Source organism: Ziziphus jujuba, chromosome 6, assembly GCF_031755915.1.
Source record: "Ziziphus jujuba cultivar Dongzao chromosome 6, ASM3175591v1".
Classification (NCBI taxonomy): domain Eukaryota; kingdom Viridiplantae; phylum Streptophyta; class Magnoliopsida; order Rosales; family Rhamnaceae; genus Ziziphus; species Ziziphus jujuba.
Genome location: NC_083384.1, coordinates 4,645,527 through 4,658,288, shown reverse-complemented (window position 1 = coordinate 4,658,288; position 12,762 = coordinate 4,645,527). Strand labels below are relative to the sequence as shown.

At 35.9% G+C, this 12,762-nt stretch overlaps 2 protein-coding genes across 5 annotated transcripts; one reads left to right on the top strand and one right to left on the bottom strand.

The window, feature by feature from the left end:
• Window positions 1-482: 482 nt before the first annotated feature.
• LOC107431212 (bifunctional protein FolD 1, mitochondrial) lies at window positions 483-3,316 on the bottom strand. The gene is made up of 5 exons (XM_016042096.4): window positions 2,928-3,316; window positions 2,494-2,810; window positions 1,741-1,977; window positions 1,474-1,641; window positions 483-1,265 (listed from the first exon to the last, which is right to left on the bottom strand). The coding sequence occupies exons 1-5, from the start codon at window positions 3,136-3,138 to the stop codon at window positions 1,095-1,097; spliced, it is 1,104 nt and encodes a 367-aa protein (XP_015897582.2). The 5' UTR covers window positions 3,139-3,316; the 3' UTR covers window positions 483-1,094.
• Window positions 3,317-3,503: 187 nt separating this feature from the next.
• LOC107431224 (UTP--glucose-1-phosphate uridylyltransferase) lies at window positions 3,504-12,047 on the top strand. Of its 4 annotated transcripts, none has more exons than XM_048463978.2 (20): window positions 3,507-4,325; window positions 4,417-4,517; window positions 4,610-4,700; window positions 4,842-4,902; window positions 5,012-5,089; window positions 5,171-5,218; window positions 5,417-5,469; window positions 6,112-6,181; window positions 6,337-6,394; window positions 6,516-6,562; window positions 6,652-6,717; window positions 7,358-7,390; window positions 8,378-8,415; window positions 8,497-8,569; window positions 8,643-8,696; window positions 8,780-8,863; window positions 8,969-9,067; window positions 9,156-9,260; window positions 11,110-11,181; window positions 11,307-12,047. In XM_048463978.2, exons 1-20 carry the CDS (start codon window positions 3,673-3,675, stop codon window positions 11,334-11,336), a joined length of 1,914 nt encoding a protein of 637 aa, XP_048319935.1. In that variant the 5' UTR covers window positions 3,507-3,672; the 3' UTR covers window positions 11,337-12,047. The 4 variants fall into 4 exon arrangements, with proteins under 4 accessions (XP_048319937.1, XP_048319935.1, XP_048319936.1 ...); XM_048463979.2 differs by having other exon boundaries at window positions 4,414-4,517; window positions 8,497-8,539; XM_016042111.4 differs by having other exon boundaries at window positions 3,508-4,325; window positions 4,414-4,517.
• The last annotated feature ends 715 nt before the right edge of the window (window positions 12,048-12,762 follow it).

Sequence of the window (12,762 nt, the reverse complement as noted above, 5' to 3'; positions counted from 1 at the left end):
TTATTTTTTATTTTTTATTTTATTTTTAACATAAAACGGTCACGAAACTACACACAAAACAGCAGCAAAACAAAACAAAGGGGTTTAACACCATAGAACAAAAAATCAACTCCTTGGTTCTTTGTCATAAAGTACTGTTCCAGTTGGTAATGACTTGCATAGTTGCATTTCTTCGTTCTTCCCTCTGTTCAGCTTATAAAATGATTGGTCGTGTCGCTCTCACGAGTTGGTTGATAATAGTGTAATTTGGACATGAAATTCCTGACCATATTCTTGCACTTTTTTTTATTTTTCTTCTTCAGCCATAGCTTAATGTCTGAGCCGCTATTTTTTCCAGTAAAGGATCATCAATTGAATCCCCACCGCCAAGATCGAAAAAATAATATTAGTAATGAGAAATAAATAAATAAAAATAAAAGAGGTTTGGTTTGTAATTCCGTTAACAATTAACAAAATTACACAATATCAAGGTTACCATGAGGTGGAAGCAAGAATATCATTCATTAATGAATACGCGTTATACAACAGCATTACTCATATGGCATTTAAACGATCTCCAGCTACTAACAGAGATAAATGCTTTTGGGCATAAGTCATTATTTATATACATTCAAATGCACTAATACCTAACACATATGGTTGGATTAAAACTAAGTGGGGAAGGAAGGTGGCTTAAACCACAACAACGGTAGAATTCAAGTACATTTATCCACAAGAGAGGCACATACAGATTTTGGTGAAAACTAAATTTTGAAGACCAAACAAATAAATACGAGATGGAATTTGAAGAGACAAATAAATAAATAAATAAAAACATTATTTCCTGAGCAGACATTTAAACCAACCAAAACTGGTTAAACTCACAGCGAGCAGAGCTACTCAAACCCAAAAATCCTTTAGGGTGGGGAACGGGAAGAGTCTACTCTCTACCAGATTACTTTACAAGCTCCGGGGCTTTGGGAGGAACGCCAATTAGTTAGGGACAATAAATAGACTAACCACTGACTTAGTTTAGTTGCAATAAAATGAAACATAATTGCATCGGGTTCACTGAGCTGCAATGGCAAATATTCAAACCAAATCACTCATCAGGTTCAAGAAAATTCATATGCTCTCTTGGCCGAGTCCAGGGTGTTCAAGAGGAGCATAGCAACTGTCATTGGTCCAACTCCTCCAGGGACAGGAGTAATGGCCGACACCACCCTCACTGCTTCTTCATAGTAAACATCTCCTACAATATGGTAACCATGCTCACAGCTTGGGTCCTGCCAATCCAAACTTTTTATTTAAAATACAGTAGTATGAATATTAGGTAGTCGATGTCACGCCTTTGAATATATTGCTAAATCCAAGGAAAATGACAATGGGTGTGGTTGCCTTGATGGTCAATGATTTATCTGGTACGCGCATGAATAAGTGCATGTATCCAAACACAACATACTTTAAAATCTGGTGGAGAAATCCATAAATTACCTCAACTGGATTAGTCCCAACATCAATAACAACTGCACCAGGCTTTAACCAATTTCCACGGACCAGATTTGGCACCCCTGCAGCTGTGATCACAATGTCAGCTTCACGGGTAAGATGCTCTGGGTTTTTCGTGAAAGCATGAATAACACTGACTGTGGCATGGTGCCTCTGCAGAACAATTTGTACAAATACCAATTCTACTTAATCTAAGAACATTATCAGTGAATGAAATTAGTTTCATATATAAAAAAAATGATGTGTCATTACCTGCAATAATAGTGATGTTGGCAATCCAACAATGTTACTTCTTCCAATCACCACCGCTTTCTTCCCCATGATTTCCACGCCAGACCTGATCAACAACTCAATGCAACCCTTTGGCGTGCAGGGAATGAACAATGGTTCCCTCCCTCTCATAGCAAGGTTCCCCATATTAAGGGGATGGAAACCATCTACGTCCTTTTCTAGGCTCACCGCATCCAAAATTTTTCCCTCATCCAAATGCTGTCCCAGACATTTGTTGTAAGTCATCATACAACACCAGCAAGGTCTGACATGCCATGCATCAAAACCCCAACTATTTAATTGCTATAAAAGTGGTCTAAGAGGAGCACTATCGACCACTAGGTAGCTATATCAAGTGTAACAAATCTATTTCACCCATCTAATCGTAATTTAAACAAGTTTGCCTAATCAGAAACTCTATGTGACTGCGTCCCCCAAGGGACAGCACAAGAGATTAAATTCATCCAGCCTCCAATACCAAGTCCCGGGAACACTTGATTAAAATAAGGAAAACTAAAAATAAAAATAAAAAATAAAAAATAAAAAACTTTCAGCATAAATTCCAGTGAAAACGGAACAATATGATTGTCTACTGCAAATCTATGAAAAATTAAAAACTCTAGATAAAACATTTCAAGTCCAAGTCGAGGATTCAGGGAATTAGGGAGGGAGTAAGAAGGTTTGAAAAAAACCAAAAGAACAAGTTTGTCATGGATTTAGATTTAAGAAAATTACTTGAGGCAGAGGAAGCTGCACAAGGATACCATGAATAGATGGATCCACATTGAAACTTGACACAGCATCAATAACATGCTCTTCAGTGCAATCATCAGGCAGTTGAGTAATGGTTGACATAATCCCAACTTGTTCACAAGCTTTTATCTTGTTCCGGACATAAATCTCCGAGTCCCTTCTCTGACCCACCACAACCACAGACAACCCAGGAACCTTTCCAATGGACTCCTTCATCCTCCTCACCTCACTGCCGATTCTAGACCTAATTTCCTCTGCAATTAACTTCCCGTCAATCACAGCTGCTCTATGCCCATTGGCTGTGATTAACACCAAATATGAAACAAAAACCATTTCAGAAAACAAACAGAAAGAGAGAATAACAAGAGTTGAACGATAAATTGGCGATAAAGTTTTCGAACCTTATGTATACTTACAGTAATTTATAGGTGGTGGAAAATGGAAATGGGAAGAGTTGGGAGGCCAAACGTCAGGGAGGTCTAAAGAGACAACAGGAGGAGACATTAAGGTGGAATGTGGTCTGGTGGTTGTTGTTGTTGTTGTTGTTGATGGGATTGTTAATGCTGTTAGTGCCGTTTGCCATGGCGATAGTGTTATTCTTCGCAATGCCATAGCCATCATCTTCATTTTCAAAGTCCTCCTCCTATGTAATAATCATCATCATCTCTTTACAAAATTAAAATTAAAGATAAGCCTTAAATAAAAGATAACGCCCGCTCAGGCTCAGCCGCTCTTCAAACTCAAAACTTCACTACATGCCAACGCCATGAAAACTGGAGAAGAGCTTTCCATCAACTGAAACCTAATAAAAATCATATATATATATATATATATATATTAAAATTTATTTATTTTTATTTATTCGTCAACAACTACAAGCCCATGAGAGGCATCATGTTAAAAGCCCAAACCAAAATATCTTATGGGCTAATTAATGACCCAGGCCCGAAAACTAGGACCAAACGTGAAAGAAAACCTTAAACCCACTTCCTCAGTGCCTTCCTAGTTCCCAATCTGTCTGTCCCTGTCTCTGTCTCTGTGTGGATCGCTCGCCGCTCTTTCTTCTCACCGCAAGATTTGATTTTTTATCTCAGGCGACGGCGTGATTGAGAAGAAAAGAGAAGAAGATCGGTGAGATCATAATATAATATAATATAATATATGTCACCTCTCCATTCCATAGTGATACAAAAGCTCCTGAGCACTAATGCCCACCTGGGTCGACGAGTGGTTGCTCACCACTTCAAGGTCTTCACCTATGGCAGCCGCAATTCCATGGCTGTAATTGACTCCGACAAGACCCTTATTTGTCTACGCAATGCTGCCCAATTCATCTCCGCCCTCGCCCAACAGAGGGCTCGCTTCATGTTCGTCAACACCAATAGCCTCTTTGATGAAATCCTGGAGCAGATGGCCAAGAAGATTGGCTGCTACACCCCCTCCATGAACACCCTTTGGCGCACTGGCGGTTTCCTCACCAACAGTTGCAGCCCCAAGAAGTTTCGCTCCCGCAACAAGAAGGTCTGCTTCGGTCCAACTCAACCCCCTGACTGCCTTGTCGTCTTCGACACCGAGAGGAAATCCTCTGTCATCTTGGAGGCTGACCGTCTGCAGATTCCTATTGTCTCCCTTGTGGACTCTGCAATGCCATTGGAGTACTACAAGAGGATCACTTATCCTGTTCCTGCTAATGACTCTGTCCAGTTCGTCTACTTGTTTTGCAATCTCATCACTAAGACCTTCCTTCTTCACCAGAAACGAACCGCTTCCTCTGCCACTGCTCTTGTTGCCAAAGAAGATGCAGATGATGCTCGGTATGTGATGCTGTTGTTGGTTTGGCACTCCATTTGCTTCTTTGAAATTGTCAATCCTTTAACAAGAGTCAAAATCTTGTGCTGTTAGAAGTGAGAAAGAGGAAGGACGGAAAAAGGCCAGCCAAACTCACTACAAGGACGATGGAACGCTGTTTGTTCTTCCTTATGAAAACCTGCCTCCTTTCACTCCCAGTAATAATGCCTTCATTTGTTGTTCTTGTTCTTTTATGGTCTGCCATTTGCTTCAGCGCATTACTTCGGTTTACATGTTTGGCAAAACGCAGATGTAGCAGAAACTAAAGAGCTCTTGGATAAGCTCGTTGTGGTGAAGTTTAATGCAACTTTAGGCACGGATATGGGATTCGATGGCCCCAAGTAAAGATTTTTACATTACCATGTTACTAAGTTGATTCGATTGGTCCATTGCTGACTTATCTGTCATTTGAAATTCTCCTCTTTGATGTTGTATTCGGTGTATTTTTCTTAGAATTTGTTTGTCTATTTTTCTTTATGCAGGTGCATGATAGAATTTCAAAAGGGGTTGACGTTTCTGGACTTATTTGTTAAACAAATTGAAGTTAGTTTTTGGTTCTTTTGGTGCCTATGTTTTCCTTTTTTTATTTTTTTATTTCCCTCGCTGGACTTGTCTTTCACAAATTACAGTTCCATTGTCTAATTCCTTGCAGTCTCTCAATTCCAAGTATGCTTGCAACCTACCTTTGCTTCTTATGAACACTACCAGAACCCATGAAGATATTGAGAAGGTGATTTGCATATGCCACTCAGATTGACTCTTAGTCTTTGAACTACACCAGCAAATACTTATTGGAGGTTCTGTTATGTAGGTCTTGGAGAAGTATTCCAGTCGCATTGATATCCATGCATTTGAACAGGTTTACGTTAGTGGATATATTCTTCTCTCGTATATCTGCTTGTGGTGTTTGTAATTAGAAGCTTAGTTTGTGATTTTTTTCTCCTTTAATATACATGGTTATGAGCGGGGAAGCTCGAACCTAGGATGTGTGAAGGTGATAGCCCATTTCCAAATTAGTTTCTGACATGCTTGTAATTGTCTTTCCTCATTTCTGTAGAATCAACATAAGGAGCTCAATTCGGATGGTGGACAGAGTGGGAAGGATGAATTGTATGTCTTCTTTCTCTCAACATCATAAGACTGTTCAATATATATGCTAAATTCAAAAGCTTTATGAAGTTCATTATAGAGCATGCTAAATCTTCTCCTTTTTTTTTTTTTTCTTTTTCTTTTTTCCTAGTAATCTTCTAGCTTTGAATTGCAAATTTTTGTCCAATGGGCTGGTCACTAATGTCATAGTCCTCTTGATAAAATGTAAGTTGTTTTCATTTTGTGGATTTAGACCTAGGCAATGGTGGGAGGGATTTAAGAGAAGAGAGGAACTAGTGTCTGTCGTGTGGGCCAGTCAATTGACCTAATATAAACATTGCTAAACCTTGAAATATTACTCAACCATTATTCAGTCCATAAGAAGCTGCTCTGGCTCTGGGACTTCATTGGATGTATCACTACACATTGAATTGAGGGAACGATAAAATTTTCATGATTGTTGGTCCATATTCTAGATGATAACCATCTTACTGCTTTTCTATCCCATTCTATTATTTTTTTTTTAACAATAAAGTATTTGTTTTAAATTTTAATGCATGTAACTTACCATGTTTCTTCTCATTTGGCTTTATTTAGCATAATTACAATTTGGCGATAAGTGAATCCTTATTGATCATTTTGCTGTTTTGTGCAAATGCAAAGGTATACTTCTGACCATGGTGCAGTACTTTCCTTAATGAACAGTGGAGCTCTTGATTTTCTCTTAGCCCAGGTTCTGCATTTTTCCATTTCTGGACATTGCATATCCTCTTTTGTTTATGCGTGGTCCTTTTCTTTTTATTAAAGACAATATATAAATATAAGAGTAACTGTTAGAAGAGGAATCCTAGGGTCTACTTGACTAAATTTCTTCTTTTTATTTCTCAGGGTAAGGAGTATATCCTTGTGGTTAGCTCAGATAATGTGGCTGCTATTGTAGATCCAAGTATCCTTAGGCCTATTTTTTTTATTACAATGGTTCTTTTGATATTGTTATCTGTCAATGCTTGGTCCTTTGTTGAGTTTGAATTATTTGGACTGTTGTATTCCTTGAATGGATATTTTAGAAATATTAAATCATTTGATCCAAAACAAGATTGAATACTGTATGGAGGTAAACAAAGATAATGGCTGTTCAAGTACTGTAGCTTTTTCTTCTTTCTTTTTCCCCGTCCTTTTTAAACAATGGATTGTTGTTTTCAGGTGACATCAGCCTCCTCTTATAATTCAAGTATTAAAAAAGACAATTCATGCCAACAAAAGTTTGAGGTAGTTACTACTTTATATCTTTTTCCATTTTACCATATACACTTTCATTGTAATTTGGGAGCATTACAAAAATCTGGACAATGTTTTCTTAAGCAATGTTACCTGAACTATCATATTATATGTCAAATCAATCTCTATGATTAGTTATTACATCTTTTGTTAGAGTTTGACAAAATTGACCACTAAGGATTTATGTAGATAGTTTATTTAGACAACAAATGCTTGAAATGGAAATCTTTTTAGAAAAGAAAATTGATAAAATAAATAAATAAATAAATAAAAAATTAAGGAAGCAATGACCTGTACATGTTTTTTTTGGGTGCTCAGATCATTGATTGGAACTACTAACTCAGCTTAAATTGATCATATTCATTATCGTTATGTATATTTGGAAAGTAAATTTTTAAATGTAGAAGATCCAATTATTGTCAGAATCTACAGATATTTAATTTTTTGTAAATGAAACTTTTCTTAGTAAATAAATATGGCTTGATCTAAAATCTGGGAGACCTTAGTAATCTTACATCAAGTCTAAATGGAGTTATTGAGCAGTGCCATTAAGTCTGGATAATTTTTATTTTCTGTAGTATATAATTGACTTGGATTTGACTAATATTTTCCTCATCATAATGTAATGCAGCTCAAGGAAATCGTGCAAAACTCTGTCAAAGATGTAAGTTTTGTCTGAGCATCTTCCTAAGATCCTTTTTCTCTATCTTTTGTAGGAAAAGTTAGAAACCTGCTGCGTATTCTTATAAGGGAAGTTTTAGGGATTGCAAATGATTTGAAGATAAAATATTACCTTCGGATGACAAAAAGTTTTGGAAACTAAAAATTAATTCTTGCTAGAACTTCTGGGGACTGGAGTGTAATTATGTAAGCAATATTATGATTGCTGTGGCTATTTGAGCATAGAGGTTTAGAGCATATTTTGGGTTCTATTGATTAAAAAAATGACCTGAATTTGTGCTTGCAAAGAAACAATAAAACTAGGGTATTTGGGATTTATTGTGATAGTGAAGAGTAATTCATGAAAAGGGAACCAAGAAAACACAAAGGGATGTGCTTTGCTCTGAAACATACTCAATAATTCCTTTATGAAGTCTTTGTAAGTTATTGATTCAGATAGTAGCAGCTACTTACAGTTCATATTGATGGACTAGGACTTCAGGGGAAAAAGAAAAAGACTGGGCTCTCTAAGTGGAGAAATTTTTTAATTATACAATAATGACAAGCATAAAATCCAAGAATAGACTCCTAATACCTAATGACTCTCAACTCCCCTAGATAAATGAACTAATAAAATATACATTTTCTATTTTGGTAATTTGTGAAATTCTAAAATTGCCCTAAACATGAGAGTGCTTGTAACTCCATAATGAATGACTCAGTTTACAAATTGATTCAACCATGGAGCCAAGCAACTGTAACTTGTAAACGTAAGAATGGTTTTTATTTGATTTTGCATTGCAGTACAAACTCGATTATTTTGAAATTGAATAGTATTTTGCAGTTATGGCTGTCTCCTTGTCTTGGATTATATTGGTGCACTTATTGTACCACTTAGAGTCTAACAATTCACTGGCATTTGTTTTATTATTTTTGAATTCTTTTATCTGATTAATAATATGTCTTCTTGTTCTGTGTTGGTTGATTTAAGTCAATGGAAAAGTTCAAACTCGTCAACACTGGAAGCTTGTAAGCAAAGAAACTCTTATGGATTTTCCCTTTTCATACTTCCAAGTTTGCTTAACTTTGTACTTATGCCATGTTCTTCAGGTGGATGAATTTGAGAGCCATTAAGAAGCTTGTGGATGCTAATGTATTGAAGATTAACATCTCTGTTTCAACGGTACAATGTGCCATATAATTTGTTGGATATTACATTGATAAGTGAGAAGTTGATTGCTTACTGTTGGTTACAGGGAAGAGATGGTGATGATACTTATGCCAAAACAGCAGCTGGTTCAGCAGTAAAAGTATTTCTGTTTATTGAATCCTTTTGTCTCAATAATTAATTGGTACTGGATTTTTATGTGGTTATCACTTTTTGTTGGCCCAGTTCTTTGATCATGCTATTGGTTTGAAAGTTCCCCAGTCCCGATTTCTTCCAATTAATTCCACATCCGAGTTACTTCTTTTCCAGGTTAAAGGAGTACTTTATAACCTTTTACTTCTAAAACCAAAATAAAACATTTACAATCTTTAATTGAAGTCTTTTTGTTAAAATCATGTTTGTTTCTTTCTGCAGTCAACTCTTTACACTGATAATGAGGGTTTTCTAGTTCAGAATAATCCCAAAGCTAATACCAGAAGTCCTTTGGTTGAATTAGGACCTGACTTTGAGAAGGTGAGATTTGTTCTATTTTGTTGCTTTCACTATAAAGTTCCTTTTACTTTTTGTCTCTTTTGGGAGGTTAAAATGTCTGCTTTATCAGGTTAGAGACTTTCAAACTCGCTTTAAGTCCCCTCCAAACATCATGGAGCTGGATAGCTTGAAGGTGTCAGGTGATGTGTGGTTTGGAACTGGTGTAACTCTGAAGGTATGCATATATGTACACTCTTTATCTTGGATCAACTCTAAAAGTATCTATTTAAATTGAAATTTTATTTTTGGGATATTGGAGCCAATGCACCCCGAACTAAATCGGGCTTTGCACTTTGCACCCCAAACTGTTTTTTCTGGCATTTTGCTCTCCAAACTTGACTAAACCTTGCACCGTTGGTCTTTTTCACAAATTCATCCAATCCATTGACAGATTGCAAATGAGCTCAGCACATGAGCTTAAAGGGATGGTATTTTATATCTTTTTTCCTTGCTCATTTGATTTAGGAAATTAGGGCTCAACTTGGATTGCAATTGCAATGCCAATACAGTAAATTTGTCTTGTCAATGTGTAAGACGCAAGCAATTTCCTCAATTGGAGGCCTCAACAAGTAGAAAATGATCTGAGTATTTGGGAACGGTGTTTTCTCGAAATTATCCAGCAAAAGCAGATCCCATTTCATACATACAACGATTGGAAAAGTAATGTCCTAGTTTTTGTCATCATTTGCATCCTATAAACAGTATCATTCTCATGAGTTTGCTGTATACTATGTTCTTGAGAAATCCAACACCAGTGCAGTCTCAATTAATTTGAAACAAGGCAAATTAGCATAGCAGGTATGTCGGATTCGTGAAATAGTGTTAGGAACTTGCGCATGAATTGAAGAGCTGGGACAGTGAGGTCGAGTTAAGTCCTGCCAATTAGTGAAAGGACTTGGTCGTGAGGAAACCTATAGGTGAGCGCAATGTCTTACTGGGATTTCAAACTCTCCTCGAGCGTACTTGCTTCATCCCAATAATTCAGATTCCAAAACATGCTATTGAAATACCCTCTCCAATCCACCTTCATGAAATCCACCACAAGCCACTGCCTAGTCCTTATTTGGGGAATTGAAAGAATACCCATTGCTAGACACGGGCAAAGTGAGAAAATTGCAAGCGGCTTTCATATCAGTCTCGATGTCCATGATGTAGTCCAGGCTTCAATTTCTGACTCATTTCAGGCAGACCTTTGCTATGCCTCGCTATTGATGGTGTTGGTGAAGAACAGAATTTGGGAGGTTGAAATTGAGATTTTGGTTTTAGCAAATAAAATGGACAATCTTTCATGTTGACACCTTTGTTTTTGCGGTTATAGATGAGATTGTAAATGAAGAATTGCAAAACCCAGAAAGAGATTTTGAGCTTTTTGTATGATCGTCAATATCGTATGCATCTTGTTCTTATGGGGTTATGTGATAATGTGGCTGCCTTGGTTGGATCTCATGGGAGATGAAACTGTCATCCTGTTTGTCAACTTTGAAATAGGAGCCCTAATTTCGTAAATCAACAGAGTTGGGGAAAAAAAGACATAAAATTCCCTTACTTTAAAATCATGTGCTGAGCACGTGTTCAATTTGTTAATGGATTGGACGGAATTTGTGAAAAAGATCAAAGGTTTCGGTTATATAGTCCTGGAAGTTTGGGTTGCAAAATTTCAAAATATATACATACATATATATATATATATTCGGGTCCAATGGTGCCACTATCCTCTAATTTTTTTTTTTTTTTCGAGAATAGATAATATATTTTATAATTGACAGTAATATTTTTAAAGGATATATTATACTACACATCCTTTGAAGTTTTTTTTTATTACAACAAGATATTCTTGTGTTTATATTTTTATTTTATAACTGCATGAAAGTATCTGGTTGTAATTAAGAGAAACCTCGAAGATGTGCAATGTAATATATCATATTTTTAAATAATTAACTCCAATAGTTCTTTCTTTACATTAATTCATTAAATTGCTTCCTCAAAACATTTTTTACCTTTCTAATGTGGGTTTATTTTTGAAGGGGAAAGTAACAATCACTGCAAAACCTGGTATGAGGTTGGAAATCCCGGATGGCATAGTGCTAGAGAATAAGGTAGATTTTTAAAAATAAAAATTATTTCTACAGAGTTATTCTTTCTTTCTCTTGGGGGAGGCTGAAACTTGTAATCTATGGGAGTTTACACTCCAAATTTATAATTGTTTTGCTTTGTTTTCCAGGAGGTCTGCAATCCTGCAGACATTTTGTAAAGTGAATGGAATAAACAAGGTGAAGAGTAAAAAAGTAGCTGGCAAATATATATTTTAGAGCCCTGCATTCAGTGTCATGGTAAAATGCTAACTGCAGTGTCTGTGCTGGTGCGTGCGAGGTATTTACGGAGTCGGTGCTCCCATTCAAGTGCGTTATTTGTTGTATGAGGATAGCGTAACGGGAGAAATATAGTGTAGGATTTTGTTGAAGGTAGCAGGAGATCTATGAGCCGTATAAAGCTTTATTTATAGGACTAACAGGCGGGAATACAAAATAATTAATCTTCGTTTTAGAAATTTGATCCATTACATGAGCCAGCTAATAAATGGTACATCATCAACGGCAGGAATACCAAATAAGCTTTGTTTTTAGACATTTGATTTAAACGGTAACGGTAGTTCCATTATTTAATCCTTTTACGTAAAATGGTGGTGGTAGGATCATTTTCCGGGGCTCTATTACTGTTAAACCCTTGGATGTGGTTGATTTGGTGATGGTTCAGCAATCGGAGCCTGAACTCAATTCGAAAGAGTTCAACTGGTAGCTGTTTGGAAGATCTGTAAGATCAATGTGCCTGTATGCTTGATTAGCCTTGTGAGTTTAAATATTATAGTTTCCAGGTAACTAGTTCATTACAAGCAGCAATTTCATGAGCTTTCATGAAGCTTCACTTGCAAAGTAACAACATTTTATTTTTATTTTTCTCGTTTTTATTTTTATTTTTCACAATTAAGGGAGCATTACATTGTGATTAGTTTGAAAATAGAGAAAACATATTTTGACATCAATATCCGTGCATAAGGAGTAGTTATACCATTTATTAATAGGCCCAAAAAAAAAAAAAAGAAGCAAAATATATGATAGACGCATCTATATATAGTTTTATGGTTGTCGAGGCTGTGGCAGCTGCTTGCGGATTGAGAGAGACGTGGGAACACCCTTTGTCCCCGTTGTTGGCAGTTTGTAATTATTAATGCGTTATTCATTCAGTCTTCACCACGCTATAAATTGTTCAGAGGAGCGGCGCCACCCTCAAGCTTTTTTATTTTTTATTTTTTCAATTGCATATGGTATTTGTCAAAAAAAGTAAGAAAATTATTTATAAATAGGTATATGGTCCCCCTAATTAAGTTATTATTTTATCTAAAAAAGGTATTATCTTATCCATATACATTACTATTTTATGCAAGAATTTAATATTCTAATATTATAGTTTAAAATTTTGGTATCTCACTTGTACTTTTTTTCTAGTTTATTTATTTAATGGCTTTTTTTTTTCTATTACTGATTAATTAATGTACTTTTCTAATTTGAATATACTGTTTTAGAGCTGCTTTGATGTTGCTAATAAATAATTTTATTATTTGTATTTTTATAATCAAAAAAAATAAAACTTGGATGATGTCTAAAAACAAAAATACACAT